Here is a 17,597-nt window from a genome sequence, read left to right as displayed (position 1 = left end):
TTAGTATAAACACATATAATGTACAGTAAAGACAAGTATCACTCATAAGTAATAATAATAGGACAAAGTTTCTGTTACAGCTAATGTTTATATTTTGGACTTTACATTCATATAATATTCAAAATAGTACAGTGCTCTCTCTTAATAGTTTTCCCCTTCTTTGTTCTAAAATGTTAATTTTGAATCATTTCAATGCAGAATTAAAAACCACTGAAGTAACTTAAAGGTAAGATGAAAAGATATCACTAGTCTAATCTTTTTAAATTGACTTGCAAGTCACAGAACAGGTTACAAGCACCTGTCCAAGTATTTTTGTTACCAACAATTCCAATATATAGAACATGTATTTGCACTGGTTCTGTACCCAGCTCTGAATCATTTCAAAATATTATGCCGAATTTGAGGATTTAGCTTACTTCACAGCTTCCATCAAATGGCCAAAGAGCTGAAAAGAGGTATAGGTATAGTGTGCAGTAAAAATAAAAAAAATATATTCTAGGCTACCACATAAATTCTGTACTTGGGAAAAACCCTCAAGCATTAAAAAAAAAAGAATCCCAAGCAAAAGAGGAAAAAAAAAGTTTCCATTTGCAACCATTCAAGTTGTAATATCAGAGTTACATTTTACAGAGTTATAATGCTTCAAAATCTTCTTGACCTTTCAAACAAACTTTTATCAAGGCGTATTTGCAAGCAAGAACTGCACCCTCTCCCATGTTTGTGAAGCCTTCCTTAATGGAATTTCATTTCACCTCTTCTCCTGGATACATGTAGTAACTCCACTCAGAAGGAATAAAATTATTTACATGAGCCATTAGTTATGTGTAAATACCAGGATTTCCAGGACTTGACAAATTATGTCACTTGTTACTGAATTTCTCTACCTATGACTATGAAATTGAGTAAAACCTGTAAAATTTAGTAGTCATAGTAGATGGTCCCAATCCAATGGGCAGCATACCTAGAAGTGATTTTCCCTGCACAGGCTTCACAAATAGTTTTCATTTATGAGAAAGCCTTGCAATCAACTGAGTCAACACAAAGAGGTGACTCAATTTCTTTTTTTTTGGCTTTTTCACTTTTGCATTTTGAAACTTTTACTCAAGAGACTATTCTGGTTGTGACAATTATTTTTGCATGGGATATACCTTCAGAGACCCATACGCTATTGCTTATTGGCTTCACTTTTCTATGCAGGTAAATGGGAAAAACAGTAAGTCATTACAGAGTGTAAATACCTTATGAATATACAGCTAGAATCTAAGTCAGCATTGAGCCAGGCTACACACTATTCTATTGGTATAAAGCCCAATAGATTATGTTAGCTGTCCACTGAAGAAAACTTCCTCTGAGGATCTGCAGATACCATGAAGTGCTGGATAGGTTTCTCCATTCACCCATCTCCATCCATGCTATGACCTTCTTTTCATCTAGTATAGAAGGCATTACACGGGGACCATAATGGACTAAGAGTTGAGGAAATATAAAGAGAATATAAAACCAGCTTTGGATTTATTCCCTCCCTTTGCTTTCCCTGACCAGCTCCTCAATAGATTTGGGTGCTCAGAGTCATTTAACCCTGACTTTCAGCATTTTCTCTTTCCTTCATTTTAGATACAGGGATGCAGTTTTATGGATGAACTACATGTAACAAAATTTAACAAAACATACCCTGTAAGTATTGGCAGGAAATATATTTCGGGGTTTTTGAGGAAAACATTTTACTCTTTCATCAGAAATTTTAAACAGTAATTTTGGGGTTTCAGTGAAAAGAAATAAGAGAAAAACAGCATATTAAAAAAAAAATTTGCTTGAAGGTTATTTCATTAAGTGACATTTAAGACATCTGAAAAACATTCTGTTAGAGACAATCATTTAACTACACAAGCATAAAAAATGATCCACAGTCACAAAAAAAGGCATCAACAATGTGAATTATATCCTGTAAAAATAATTTTTAAAATATTTGGGTTTCTCAGGTTTACATTTTTTCCTATCTAAATATAAATTAAATGTCTAATATGATTTTAAAATGTAACTCTTCCCTCCTTTTTTAAATTTTAATATGCTTATTCCTAAAGGGACATTATAAGACCCAGGCAAAAGTTTTGACATAGAACATACTAACTTTTTTTGAAGTATTCTCTACTTTGCCTCTAAGAAAGAACAAACCTTTAAAACTTTTGATGTGTAAAAATGGATTGTCCATGTTGATTCTGTTTGTGGTACATGAACAGATACCACTCAAGTAGTGAATGCCTTCTGAAAATAAAAGCTCCAAAGGGGCTTTGTTTTTCCCATGATAAAATTTTAGATTCTCCCATCTATCTCAAGAAGAATGATATTCTTCATGAGTAAGATTATTGCAGTTCATTCTGTGAAATTCCACAGTTATCATATCCTCATGTGAATTTAATAAAGCTTAGCCTTAGCTGCTCTTGAACAGCAGCCAAGCATTTGATTTGTTCTATTTCATTTTATTCATTTATATGCATCTCGCTACCATCTGGAATCATAAAAACAAACAGTTCGAGCAGTTAATGTGTTAAAAAGGAGCAATGAAATAATAAAATATTCTCTTCCAATCCCCCCACTCCCCCACCCCATTTACTCTGTTTCTTTCATATCCATTTCAGAACTTATGTTGCCATTTCCTAATTCCAAAAAGACTTTCTGTAAGAGGATTGTCAGGACAGATGTTGGAACCCTTACACAACTGAGCACGTGCTGTTTTATCCATGTTCAGTGTTTCAAAGCCAAAATACTGTAACTAATAAATCATGCTTGGTAGCTGAAAGTGAATAGATAATTGCACCATTGTATATCTTGTATACAGAAAACATCAAAAGAATATTTTTCCCTCCAATTACATTTCCCTTTTTTAATTGCTATTGACAGCATTATTCTACCATTTCTCTCTGCTTTTAATATCCAACCTTCAAAATAAGTTTCTGAAAAGGTTTTATTCACTCATTACTTTGTCAGTAAAACAATTATGACTACATCCACTTATTGGTGTTTTCACTAGCAGAACTAGATAGAATCCAAATGAAAACTCACAATATGTTTATAAAATAAAGACAAATGCATAAGTTGATGAGCATACAAGTGCACAGAAAACAGCGCACTTTTGGACTCTACCATGAAAATGCAACTGAATAGATATATTTAAAATATTTACATTTATGAGTAAATTGAATTTGTGGATATTTGCACATATAAGTAGTGGATCCATAAAAACAATTAATATTCTGTTTTCCACTGACACACCTACATATACTCGAGGATCCAGAAATATTAAATATTTGTACTGACATAGAAATGTCTTAATCTCAGAGAATTCGGAGAGGATCCCAGAGGATGCAAGAATCCCAGTAATAGGCTGAATAGAAAAAAAGTACTTTCTTGAAAGTATTGACAAAGCAAAGAGTCAAACTCTCCCAAATACACTTGGTTTTCAGCATTAGTTCAAATTCATTTGTGTGAATATGCACAGATTCTGTATTAGCAATAATATGGAGCAACACAAAAGAAATAACGTGATGATGCAACAAAATACCATATGAATTAAAACAGAAAGAGTTCAAAAGACATCAAGACTGAAAAAGATTAAGACTTCCTTAGTGAAGCATGATGAGAGAGCTGAAGACTGTTCAATATCTACAAGCAAAGACAAAGATGGAGACACAGACAAAAGTGAGTCTGTGAGTAAGGAAAGAACTATCCTGCAGCTTCCTCATGTAAAGCAGTTCAGGTTTCTCATGCAAAATGAAGCCATTTTCAACATAAGAAGGAAAGAATGAAGGAAGACCACTTGAACACGAGGGCCTCACTAGAGCAGAATGGAAATTTTCACCTTATCCCATCATGACTATTTCAACTGGGAAGCAAGGGAACAAGCTTCTTGTTTGAGAGCTCACAATACAATCACTCTTAAGTATGACTGAGCATGAATGCTGTCTGGGATACAATGCACACCTTTGTCAAAGAAACAAAGAGGTATGACTGAAATAAAGTGAATGACTGATCTGCTTTAATGACTTCTGTTCAAAACAGACTCTCTTGGATTTTCTCTAGGGCTCCAGAAAAGGTTTCACTCAAGCACTTCATATCAATCTCTAAAGTGTACACATGGCCTTTCAATAGAAATTGAACACAGCAAGGGAAATTCCAATTAAGACAAGGAAAAACTTCTCACTGTGGAGGTTGTCAAACAGGAACTAGCATTTCAGAAAGGTTTTGGAATCCCCACCCTTAGAAACACTCAGAAGTCAACTGAACAAGGTCCAGAACAAGCTGATCTAAATTTAGGCAGTCTAGTTAGAGCACCGTGATTAGACTAGGCGACTTCCACAGGTCCCTCTGGACCTGAATTATTCTACAATTCCATGATTTGTAATCTTTAAGAACTCCAATATAACAAACAGATGTATATTCTGTGACTCACCAACATATCCTAAATGGTTATAATATATTGTCAAAGGGGATTTATACATCTGATATTAAATCCTTTGGTTATTATCACAGTGCCTTTGTCAAACATCAAGTTGACACAGTGTCAACTGCAAGGACTTAGCTACGTCCAGAGCGTTACACAAAAAATCTGACAACAGTTTCAATATATTAACATAAAAATAGGGAAACAAATAAGACAATCCTAAACCCCTTAATAGAGACCAGAAAACTAGAACCTCATGATGTTAGACCATATAAGTATTCTTTTAAATCACGAAAGAACAAAGATAAAATTTGATGAACAGGATACAAAGTAACTTGAGTTAGGAAGCTGGCCAAAGGAATAATCCGTAGAAGCAGTCTTAACTAAAAAGGTATGATGAAAAAAGGGAACTGAATCAGCAAAGATCACTAATCAGCTATCACTTCATAACTTTGGCCATACAGCAGCCAAAGAAAGTTACTAGTTTCTTAAAATGTATTCATCACATTAACTCAAAGAACAACTTGTAAGTAAGTCTGAAGGAATCCTTAAGCCTAAAGTTCTCAGAATTAGTAGGTTTGACAATTGCCCCATGTGCAAGTAAACACCAATCTTTTTATCTATGTTTCTTAGTCACAATGTCATTTTACTAGATTAAAATAAAAACTTTGGGCCATTACAAAATGCGTTCAGCCACACTACTAAACAGCAAGAAGTATCTTAGAATCCCCTCTTATACAGAAAATAAGCATTTGAAAAGTATTAGAAAATTACCTTCTTTTTGTGTATATATATACATATAGGTTTCTACAGCCCTATAATGTATAAAATAAGTGTTAAAGAGGTAAATAGCTTCTATGTGGATCTTTATTCTTCACATTAAGTATTATCTTACTTCAATGTGTCTAACAGGGCATACTTCTAAAAAGTATTAGATACCTGTATTTGGAAGAGTAGCTTACTGCTATTTTGAGGGAGGAAAAAAGGATTTTCTCATAGGATTTCTGGTAAATCCATTGTTCCCTCTCAGTTCTAAAAAATATTACAGATCAAGCTGACTCAGCATGGACTGTAGAACAGTGAATACAACAATGCTGATCACTGCTGCTAATAACAATATCGGACATACCTTTACAAGTGGCAGCAGCTCTTAGTTGCAGTTCTCACCGAGTTCCAAGTTTAACACGAATTGGGAAAAACATTTTTCTACAAATTGTAGTGGTTTTGGCGTCTAACTTTGAAATCAATAGCAATCAAAATCTCAGCAGGCTGTAGAAGTTACTGCCTCCTTTCTGCTAAGCTTGAAAACATAATCCAATGCTTTCCTCCTCTCTAGAAGTTTTGTTTACAAATATGCTTATTCAAAATAGGAAAGCACTTTCCCAGCTTCAGTTTGATTCATTGGTATGTTTGCTACAGATCGTTTCATGTTTACCCCACAAAAACAGATGCTTTTGAAAACAGAAGATAGAAGGTAAAAAATGCTTATGCTTTCATAGCATGTGGTTTCCTGAATATTTCCAATTACTCAAATATTCTAAAAGTTCAAAGGAGAGGAGGTTCCAAGTTCCATTCACCTGTTTGAAGTACTTCTGTCTGTGGGTCATTTGCTTATCTGAAACACACGTGCACTAGTGTCTGGATAAGACCAGAATTTACCCCATTGTTCTCCTTGGAGGAAAGAGGGTGAGGAGATTATCAGCCCATTGACGATGGTTTAAATATGGATATAGGAAAAGTATTTTTGTGAGGAAAAGTCTATCATTGAAGTCTTTCAGATCCACATTACTGTCAGTGTGTCTATAACCCTGCAGCTTGTTTGATGCACGCAGATAAAAGGCAAGTTTTCATACTGCCTAGACAATAAAAAGGAGGAAATTCTTTTGAGTAGAGGTCTTAGATTCGTATTTTTGCTGATCACATCAAGAGCAAAGACAACATCACAGCCCACATGGAAACAGGGAACATAAGCAGAGGGCAGTTCATCCATCTGACAGCCACGGACATCATCTCTTAGCAGAGAAAGGATGAAAACTGTACTCAGACAGGAGTTCAGCTCGTAATTCGTAGTTAGCTACAATTCAGTGATGGGAAACGAAACTTTGAATCTTTGATATCATCATTCCATTTTTTTTTATTGGAAGTTATATGACCTTTAATGAACACCTTCCAAAAAAACACAGTAAATACAAACAAATAAAACCTATTTAGAAGACTGCAGAAAGTCAGTGGTACCCCTGAAAAATTAAGTGATAACACACTTACTTAATACCTGTGTGAATATAAATAACTGAATTTGATTTACATTTGTCTATTTATAAAATAAGAGGCGGCCCACAATTTGGAGGAAATACAGAAACGTCATTTTCATGACATTTCCAGTAACAAGACTTAAGAGAACGAGTCTATATAATGGAAAAAAAAGTATTTTAGAATAGCTGGAAACAGTATTGGAATGAATAAAAGTGAAATAGTGAAAGAGAAAGAACTAAAATTCAAAATCTGTACTTATCATATTGCACCCTTACCTTCAAGTTGTCAAGAGCCACTTTATAATACAGTGAGAGCTCAGTACACTCTCAGAAAGGAAGACCGACCTTTACAGATCTCCAACCAATGCAGTCAAGTGAAAACCTTAACGCTTGGCTATCTTTCATAGCAAGATACATTAGGTACTGAGATAGGCACGTATCTACAGTTAAATTTTATGTAATATATACTGTCTTTGCTAATTGAATATGTGATAAATGCAAATATATACCCTCATGCTTTCTTTATATATGCATGCACACAAAATACAAACATACATACACGGATACATAGATATAAGCACTATTTCTCTCTAGTTCTGAACACTGTATAAACACTCACACATACATGTAAATGTTGTTAGAAGATGTACAACTCTTGGAATTCCTGCTCAGGCCAGATTGCTTTGAAGAAAACGTAGACAAAAGAAATGTACTGATGAGTATGAGGTTTTGAAAGAAGCATATTTCTTTAAATTACATATGATAAAGTTATTTTAATAATTAGAGCTCCTAATCACTGTAAAAAATATCAGTATATGTATCGATCTGATGGTGTGCATGCACTAAACAAACAGACCAGAGGTGTACTTAAAAAGAGTTTCTCCAGAAGGTATAGAAATATAATCTTCAAATAAAATTTATTTTAGAAATAGAAAAGTAAGACATAAAGGAACAGTGCTCAGTAGTTCAGTATGAAAGCAAAAATATATATCAAAAAATATTTGTTAAAAAGATTTTACAAATAATACTTAAGACCAGGATATACCATAAATATGTTTTATGGTAAAATGGGAAATCATGCAAAATGTGTAAAAGAAAAACCCCGCAGCATTACAGTTTACGTTAAAAAAATAATTCTATTTACATCACAAACCAGCTTTGTTCCGACAGAACCCTACTGTCCTTTAGCAGTCCTCCACTCAAATTCAGAAGGATTTAAAGACATCCTCCAAAGCCCAATATATTTTCTGATACTATAGGCAGCTTTCATACACACTGCAGATTGTGTGCCATAGCTTTTCCTTGGAGTGACTCACTTGACACCAGGGCATGTTTGAGATCGAGTAGCATTGAGCTTTGGCAGACACAGATCCATATGAAATCCAGACATTGACAACATGACACAAGATGCAGAACAGCAAATCTGAGAGCCATCTTTGGCTGCCGGCATTGTAGGGTTAAAAGCAGCAATGTGATTAATTTACTCTGTAAAACTGGCAACAATTAAAGAACTATTCTTTTTGCTGAGCCACACATAGCACTGTAACTAACCAAAACAAAACTCTAGGACTTTATCTACAGATACAGACCTCTCTGCACTGGTGACAGGGGTGGCAATGTGCACCAGATGTAAGGATGACTCTTTTGAGATAACTGTGAGTAACAATAATTACAGTCTAAAGTACAATAAAGTAACTTTAAAAGTATGACTGACATTCCAAAGAAAAGATAATGAGTTTTCAACTTCAAAATCAGTATTTGGTCAACTCAATGATTTTTGGCCTTAGTTTACTCTGACTTCTCTGCAGTCAGAAAACAGCATTTCTGTTGGTGAAAACATTTGAGAAAGAGTTGGCTTTGAGACACAAACACCTAGCTTTGACTCAGGATACTAATATGCATTTTAAAAAAGAAAAAAAAGAAAACAGCAAAAAAACTAAATATAGAAGTTTTTGACTGGTCTCCATTCAGCCTCCACATCATTGAAAAGCGTAGAAATTTATATTCAGCACACATACACATTTGGTCAGTACACATTAGGCTTTCATGAGACTTTCATGAACCTATTTAACCATCAGAAGGAAATGAGGTCTCTGAACAAGTCTTATACCAGCCTATGAAAAAATGACTTTTTAAAAAGTGATACGTAGAGGTAAGAAAACAAAAATCAAAACAGATGAAACACATGAAACTGAACCACATAGGAGGTTGCTGGCTTTTCCCTTAGTGTATTTGGAGGGTTATTTTATTTGGTTGTGCTGACTCATGAGAGAACTAGAAGAGAGAGATTACTGATCTGGACCAATAATCCAACCACTTGATGTACCTTTTATTTCATACATGTAACTTTTTAAAAGTTTAAAATCATCCTAAATTCTTCTAGAATTACTTACTGATAGACAAGAATGATATGACCAGTGAAATACTAGGAAAGAGGTAAACCTTTGGCTAGGTTAAAAGCAAAAGAACTAGGTCTCTCATGAAAAATATTTTTCTCTACAAGCATATAAGTGGCATATTTAAATGAGAAAGATACTTATCAAAGGTTCTCTTCATACTCAGCGTAACAACGTAGCTGCTTCTAGAGGGCATGCAGTCTTAACATCAAAATAACTTGCTATAATGTATCTATGCCTTTTCACTACCAGAAATAAAAAACAAGGGCAACTATATGTCCACTTGAGACAACTAAATTACATGCTTGAAGTTAGATTAGATTAACCTAGTCCAGTATCTCAACTCACTCTCTTGATTCCAGAAAATTTAAAAATAAAATAAAATAAAAAATCAATGTAAGTATGCAAATTATTTGGTGCTTTCCTTAATCAAACATTGACATGTATGACTTTTCTCATCAAGGAAATACAATCTAATTAACCTAAGAAAAGAAATCGAAAGATTCAAAAAAACAAAGAAAAACCAAAAACTGAAAGTCTTTGAAATCCTACCATCTTCCTGACAAACAACTCTACTAGGCCAAAGGGTTACTACTCTTAACAAGTATCTTTCAGTGCTTCCCATCACCCACCTGCAAAGCATTTCAGCAAACAATTGTAACAACAATAGGAAGGACTAATTTACATTACACTAAACAAGACTTCTTGAATAAATTCCTTACCACCCTAGGAATTAACTTTCAACCCAAAGCAACTGGCTGAATTGTGGCATTGAGTCAATAAATATCATTACTGTACGTCTAACCGCTTAAAGTATTGGGTTTTTACTTTGAAGCATCAATGCTGCAAGGGTATGATAAACAGGAATAGGAAAACTGTCTTACAGATACAAACTTCTTCGCAAGAAAATTATTTGATTAACAGAAATGAAAAAATTTCTGTAACAGTCATAGCTATAATTATGCAATACAATATGCTAAATTACAATATGTACTTCATTATTAATAGAATTTATTTTACAGATCAAATAGCCAAATACACATTTTTAAAAGAGCCAGATAGCAAACGTGAAGGAAACTATAGGCAACAGTCATGGTAGACATTCTGCAGTCCAAGAACTGAGGCAATGTGAATATTAAGTACAAGCCTATAAATACCTTTACATCAAACATACAGTAATGTGTAAGAATTTCATGTTGTAGCCTAATTCATGAATCATGAATAACTTTTTCTTTAAAATAAAATTATATATACTGTATACATCCCAGTTAAAAGCAGTGTCTGTATTTCATTTTATTCTAGCAAACTAATATTATGTCTTCACGTAAGTGCAGAAAACAAGGTTCTTTATACTCCTTTGCTTCCTAAGAAAGTTTGCATTGCATATTAAATTCTAATATTATAGATGATACATATTAAGCATTATTCCCTAAAATGTGAGGCAATATACAAGAACTTGCAACCAACCTGCAAACGAAGCTGTGATGGTCAAATTTTATTTCTTAGATGTCCTGCACTAAATAACAAATTATAATATAAAAAAAAATATTTTTTTTAAAAAGTTAACTATATAGAGAAATAATGTGGGAAAAAAACCATGTTGCTGGCTAATAGTGAAAAAATTATGTATGCTATTTCCTATTTTATCACACTGAAAAGCAAGCCACTGTATTTATGACTTTTTTTTAAATAAAAGTACTTCAAAAGGTTAAATGTACGGCTCCTGTTACACAGACATTATCTAGATTCCAGCAAGCAAAATGCAAATTAAATTTTATTTTTAGACGTTAAGTGAATACTTTCCAGTTATTTAAGAGGTCATCATTTGTTACAAAAAGTTGTGGATAAGAAAGCAGGTAACGCTCATTTTTCACTACTACTATTGTGCCTATAAAATGAGAAAGCAGTGATTTGAGCAATTCTATGAATGATCCATAGCAGCAATAACATCATTAAAAATATTATGGAATAGATATAAATAACACTTAATTCTTAACATGTATAATGGTGCTGTGACAACAATTAATTTTTCTTTTAAATGCAGGGAGTATAAAGAACTTTACATTCTCTTTTTAATGTATGAATAAAATTTATTGCTCCCTTTCAATATATTTATAGAAATAAAATTCCTAATTGTTTCAACTAAAATAAATAAGAAAAAAGTCTGGGACAAAAAGATGATTACAAGCAAAATAGATTTACCATAGTCACCAACTGTGAAGAAGGATGGGTCACATTACTTTTTTCTTAGCAAAACTACGTTATAGAACACTATAGCACAATGTACTAAAATTTCTTTGTCTTTTCTTTTTAAAAAATTCTTGCCCTTGATACCTTTGAGTAGGGCAGCTTGAACAGTTCATCGTCACTTCCAAACCCCTCTGGAGATCAGACGATAAATTTCTTCGGCAATCAGAGACAGGACAAAGGGCTTTCTCGTGCTATTTCCTTGTTTTCATGTTTGCTGGCTTAACATCATTGTGTACACGTACGACTTCAGTATATAACATCAGATGCGATGACGTTCAGAGCTGGCAAACAGAGAAACAGCATGAGAAAAGCCCTTTCCTGCATCATTTTCCCCATATACTGTAAAATTTGTTTCCAAATTTCTACCATCTCAATCACTGTATGGTTTGAGAAGTACCGAACTATTGTGGTTCTAAGTAACAAACTATTTTTTTTATGTGTGTGTCTTTTCAGGTTTCTATATACAAGCAAAGATTAGCACACATCTATATATGTAAAGCAAAAATGCTGAAACAGAAGGAGCCACAAAAATAGCTTCTATGTATGCTAAGTTTCTTTTTTTCTTTTTTGCTCTACCAGCTCAACACACAAAGTGCTGCTGAAAGGCTATAGCTATCAGAAGACTACTATACTGCCTAGAACATGTTCTACAGGATTTTGACAGACTTCATTCAAGAGCATCATTCCTAAGAGCATAAAATATTTTGATCTGAAGAGTTCTTTTGCATCTTTAATCTATATTTATCATCAGCAGAGTTAGAGTCCTAAAAATTCACAGAAATTAAGCCATTCAGATCAATTATTTCCACAGGAAAGAAAGTACTATCAATACCGCAGTCACCAAGACACTAACCACTCACTGGTCAGGAAATTGCTTTCAACTGCAGATTATTGAGTGCAATACCTTCTGGGAGAAAATAGGACAAGAAAGACGTGTCAAAATTAAACGACAGTTAAATCAGACTTCATTGTTGACAATGGTTTATAGCTATAGGTCATTTAAAAAAAAAAAAAAAACAACAACAAAATTGGGTCACAAGGAGAAAAGAGTAAACTTTTCAGTTATCCACTGAAAAATGAAGGTGAAATGCACCTAACATTTAGGAGGATTTATGATGCTACTATCCCAAGGCAAACTACTATTGCAGAGATAGTTGCGTATCATTCTAGCTTGCAAAAAAACACCCAATTATTAATGCTGGAACTTCATCTACCAACTTCAGTATAAACTCAGTCAACAAGGTCTCGCTGGAATAAAAGCCTTTGTTTTCTCTGAATTACTTTTTACTTAAGTGTCAAATTAAAAATCTTTTTTTTCCTCACACAAAACATTCACTTCTTTTTTTCTTTTCTTTCCATTTGTGCTGGTTTTATCTTTTACTATGAGGCAACGGGGGTACTGTCCTGATAACTTCCCGCATGCTTTTCCAGTGAAAAATACATATTAAAAGAACAATTCTGAAGAAGTTTTTCTTCAAAGTATTCCACAGAGGAAAGTAATTTTCTTGAACAGCTTTACTTCAGTAGCACTGCACATTTAAGTGACTGCTCACTAACTTCTGAGTTGCAGACTTTCACTTATCCTTCAGTTAGAGATCTCTTCTCCAGATGTGAATTTCAATTATTTTCTGAAATGTATATACATTTCAGCAGCATATCAGAACTATCAGCAAAATTAGGAGCCAGAAATTTAAGATAAAATAACATGAATATTTAGAATCATATCAATTGATTTTGAAATGGCTTTTAGGAAGGGCTTATACCAACAGCTGTTTAGTCGATATTTATAAGAAAATGTTCTTTGAGTATAATTTATTCTGTATCTGCCAATGCAACGTGCCAGCGTTATCTCTGTACCATTTTACATACCAAAAGCGTCAGCACTGCCTACTGATGATTATAGTATACTAAACTCACTAGTCTCACTGTTATCAAACAAAACAATAAATCCTGCTAAAGATTTACCTAACAGGTGAGTTTTCAGAGCTACTAGTTTCAGGAAGAATGCAATATTCTTTCAGTTCACATCCTAAGCACACTGTTCTCATAGTGAATGGGAAGTTATAACGACTTTTTACCACATTTCAAATCAGAATAAAAAAAGCATCAGAAAATATATCATAACTGTAAGCAAGTCTAAGCAGTTGCTATTGAGACAGTAGGGCCCTAAAAAGGCTATGTATTTTAAACGAGGTCTACTTCCCATTCAGATTTCTGTAAGGAATATAATGTCTATCTCCATTCAGTTTCTAACAAACAAGTGCAGCAGAGATCGCTGTGTCATCTGAAATTTTGATTCCTAAGTATGGATATGTTCACAGATCATAGAATCCCGGCAACTAAAATCAGCTAATGAAGATTTGCATTAGTAAATATAAGAAAAATCAATCCACGTGCCTGCTCACTCCCTCAGCTTCCCAAAGATGGTATAGCATACTAGGAGTGGAGCTAAATTAACATACAGACCAGAGTCCACTGTGAAGCAGGGAGAAACACTAAAAAGCATGTAATCATAGTTCCAGGGCATGATTGCACCTTCCAGCTCTATCAGTGGAAGAGGTGGACTGAAACTGAACCAACTCCTCCAGTGCTGCTTTCGTGAACACTCATGTTTCTGCACTAAGTCAGGTAAAATTTGTTTTTAAGTTAAAGCTTAAAATGACAATACAAAAGGTCACAATACCCTTACTGATAGACCAGGTGTTTATTTTGAAAGATTTCTACTGTTCTTATAGTATAAATTATGTTATTTTCAAATGAAAATACTGTCTGAAATAGCATTAATTAAAAGAAACTGACAAGAAGGAGGATGCATGGGAAGTTCTAATGAACCTTTGCGGCAGTAGCTTCTTTGAACCAAGCTACCAGAGACAACATTGTACTGTGTCATAATGCATGTTTTCAATACACAGGTTGATACCAAGACAGGCATTTGAATTGTCTGAATGTTGTTTAAATACTAGAGCAAAGATTGTGGATTTTAAAATTGTGTTACGTACTACATGAAAACTACACTGGAAGAACCTCTTTTTTCTTTCTATCATTCCAACGCAAAGGCAAAAAGAGTTAGTAGATTTGTGTCAGTATGGAATACTTCACATAGCCTGCTCTCATTAAGGTAAATGTCAAAAGCAATAGAGTTTTTACAAAGCTTGCAGATAGATAAACTTTAAAGGTGCTGTATGCTATTCTACCAAAGACATGCGTCTTTCTATGAGGCCCAAGACTACCAAAACAATGAAAATCTGAGTGGAAGTGAGTTTGATTTTATGAGCCTTCAAATACCCTGGTTTGAAAAACTCTATCATGAATAAGAAGTCCTTTCACAATTTATCATTTGGTAAAACTTTAAAAGAATTCTCTCTACTACATGCCCAAAGAAAGCATGCTATTCTGAAGGTCTACTGTCACTAGTATTTATTAATTCCTACTGTGTAAATTCAAAATAATATTAATATCTCCCTCCCTTGCCCTTTCTCACATAAAACAGAAGCTTGATCTCTCTCTTATGGGAGATTAATTACATTAGGACCATACTTTTCCCTCTTCAGCTTCCTGTAGCTTCATGATTCAATGTGTCCTCAAGCTGCTTCAGGAGTCTCTGATTCCTTCTCCATAAAAATTTCAGCTGTTCCATTGCTTTATTTGCCCACATGACCACTAAAAAAATATTCTGATTTTTTAGCAGAAAAAACTTTCAATCCTCCTTGCATACTTTTGAATACAACTGTTATAATGACTTTCTGTCATTTTATAGATCACTTAGACAAATTTAGCAGTAAAGCAAAGACATAACTTCCTTTCTTTAAAGACGGGAATCAATACCATTCAGACATACACAAAATTTAGAGCTTCAAAAGAAAACATATATTTTTAGCTTTAACTCAATATTATTTCAAATATCTTAACAGAAAGTCTTACATGAACAAAACTAAGAGCAGTTGAGATGTGTGGACTATTAATATCAGGACCCTTAAGAAACTGCACAGATCTCTTCACAGTGAATGTAGTCTTCTTTAATCTCCTTCAGAAAGCTTTGGTCTTGTAAAAGGGATGCCTTACAGTAATTGTTAGTGAAGTAAAATATTTTTTCTCACATTAGACATTATTTTCATTTTTCAAACAAGCACATCTCCCTTTTTAACTGAACTTAGTATCCTTCAATTCTCCAGGCTGTCCTACAGTTTTCTGAAGTGTCAGAGAGTGCACAAAACAAATGTATCATTAACCACAAACACCCCGTTAGTGTCCGAGGCTGGAGGATGGTAGGGCAGCATGACATCTGAAGCACTGTGGCACAAACTTGTTTTCGGTTGTTTCTTTTCTTTACTGGCTAATAGTGACAACTCTAAGTTAGTTTGTCCTGAGCCACCTTCTATAGCCCCACAGAAGATAAAACTATACAGACTATAATAAACAAAACCAGTTTAGGATTAAGACTGACTTTTAAAAAATCCACTGAAATTTAAGAAATACTTTGCTTGACTTTACTTATAATGAAATACAATTCTGCCTTTATGACCACGGTCCAACACAAAGGATTTATTTCTAGTGGTCTTTCTTGCCCCATTTATGTAAATAAATGCATTTATGAAATTACTTAGTTTTATTTAAATAAATAATAAAAATGTTAATTCCATGTTTAAAGGTAAATGTTGTTTTCAAGTTAGTGTAAAAGGCCATTGATAGCAAGTAGTTACACTTTCTCCAACAATGTGATCGCTTTCATACAGGAAAAACAAACCTAAATAAAGGATACTGTAGAATTAACACAATGAATACAAAAAGTCATGTTAATCTTTTTGATATATTCAACGCATCATACTAATACAATTTCAGGTACATATGAAGATAAGCTAATATCAGGTCATGAGTATTTGAAAAAACCCAGTTTTATTCTGCTCTTCCAGATAGGAAGCCCCTGTCATTGATCTTTAAGGTACAGATAAAAGGAAATGCTCTTTTCCCCAGCCAACTTCTGCATAAGAGAACTGCTTTCCATTCTACTTTAAAAGCCCTTTCTGATGGAAGAACCACCTTAGTATAAACCTAGAGAGTCATGAGCTTCCTTTCTTTGTTAGCAGCATTACTGCACAATAAAGTGCATTTGAGCAGACAATGAAGGACCTTTTTGGCTCAGAGGAACTATACCAGAACTCAATTGAAAAATCACTTAGATCAGGCGTACAGAAATGCTGAAAACAGCATCACCCTCCTTGGACTTATGAGAGTTCAAACAGAGAAACAAATTAGCAAGCAGCTTTTCTAATGTGCAATTTAAATTAACATATTCAAGTATTTTAAATAGAAAATACTCAAATCTCAAAAAGCTATGCATTTTTCATTGCTGTCATGTCTTAGAAATAATAACAAAAAATCCCTTCAATTTTTCTGTTAGTGTGTCTTGGAAAGATGAAAGTTTTATACAGCATAGTGATATGGACTACTGCACAGATTTGTGTAGGTAAAGGAAATAAAACGGAATAAAGAACCTATCCTGCAATTTTCAAAAATAGGACGCCTACTTTGAGTGAAGAGCTTTTTTTAGGTACATTTTGTTATCGCTATAGTGGTAATAAAACAAAGCCCACAGAAAAAAATTCAAAACCTCTGCTGGAGCAAGAAGTCTAACAGTCATGCTGAGGATTTGTTCCCAAGCAACAATATTAAAATACATTATCAATAGTATAATAAACTCTCCTGAAATGTTTCTTTAATGATTAATTCCTTGACCAATTAAAGCTTAACTAGCAAACTACTTTCATTTAAAACTTTGTGATATTTGTGAAAAAAGAGAATTAAACAGGCAAACAGCAAAGCTTTATTATTAGTGAAACTTTTCAGAATACGGACGGACATTAGATTCCATTTCCAGTGACTTAATGCCTTTCTGTAGTCTTGAAGAATAAAAGATACTTTGGTTCTCATTTTAAGTGATGACTCTTTAGACATTTCCCTTGCTGTACTGAATTTCTGGGAAGCTAATACCTGGTTTATCAGGCACAGCAGCAAATAAGTGAGAGTAATTAATACTGATGCTTCTAGTTTCCCCCTAACTTTGCCTGTTGACTGTGACATTTCACCAGATTTAAGTAGTCCAGTATGTTTCTAGTCTGAAAATGGCACTGAAACTCTCAAGAGGAAAATCCTTGCCTGCTTTTGAGAGACCTTGAAGTAATGCTATGCCCAAAAGAAGGCTGCAATTCGAGATATCATTAATATTAAGAACCACTTACCAGAATCTGTAAAGCTATATTGCTT

At 33.9% G+C, this 17,597-nt stretch overlaps 1 protein-coding gene across 1 annotated transcript in view; it reads right to left on the bottom strand.

Moving 5' to 3' along the window:
- Positions 1–15,181: 15,181 nt before the first annotated feature.
- Positions 15,182–17,597, bottom strand: part of PCDH11X (protocadherin 11 X-linked) — a 31,832-nt gene continuing 29,416 nt past the window's right edge. Inside the window, exon 3 of the mRNA XM_074147529.1 lies at positions 15,182–15,187. Within this exon, the coding sequence (XP_074003630.1) occupies positions 15,182–15,187 (6 nt within the window). The remainder of the gene's footprint in view (positions 15,188–17,597) is intronic.

This window comes from Numenius arquata, chromosome 5 (genome assembly GCF_964106895.1).
Source record: "Numenius arquata chromosome 5, bNumArq3.hap1.1, whole genome shotgun sequence".
NCBI classification, from domain to species: domain Eukaryota; kingdom Metazoa; phylum Chordata; class Aves; order Charadriiformes; family Scolopacidae; genus Numenius; species Numenius arquata.
This window is presented reverse-complemented; position numbering and strand designations above follow the sequence as displayed.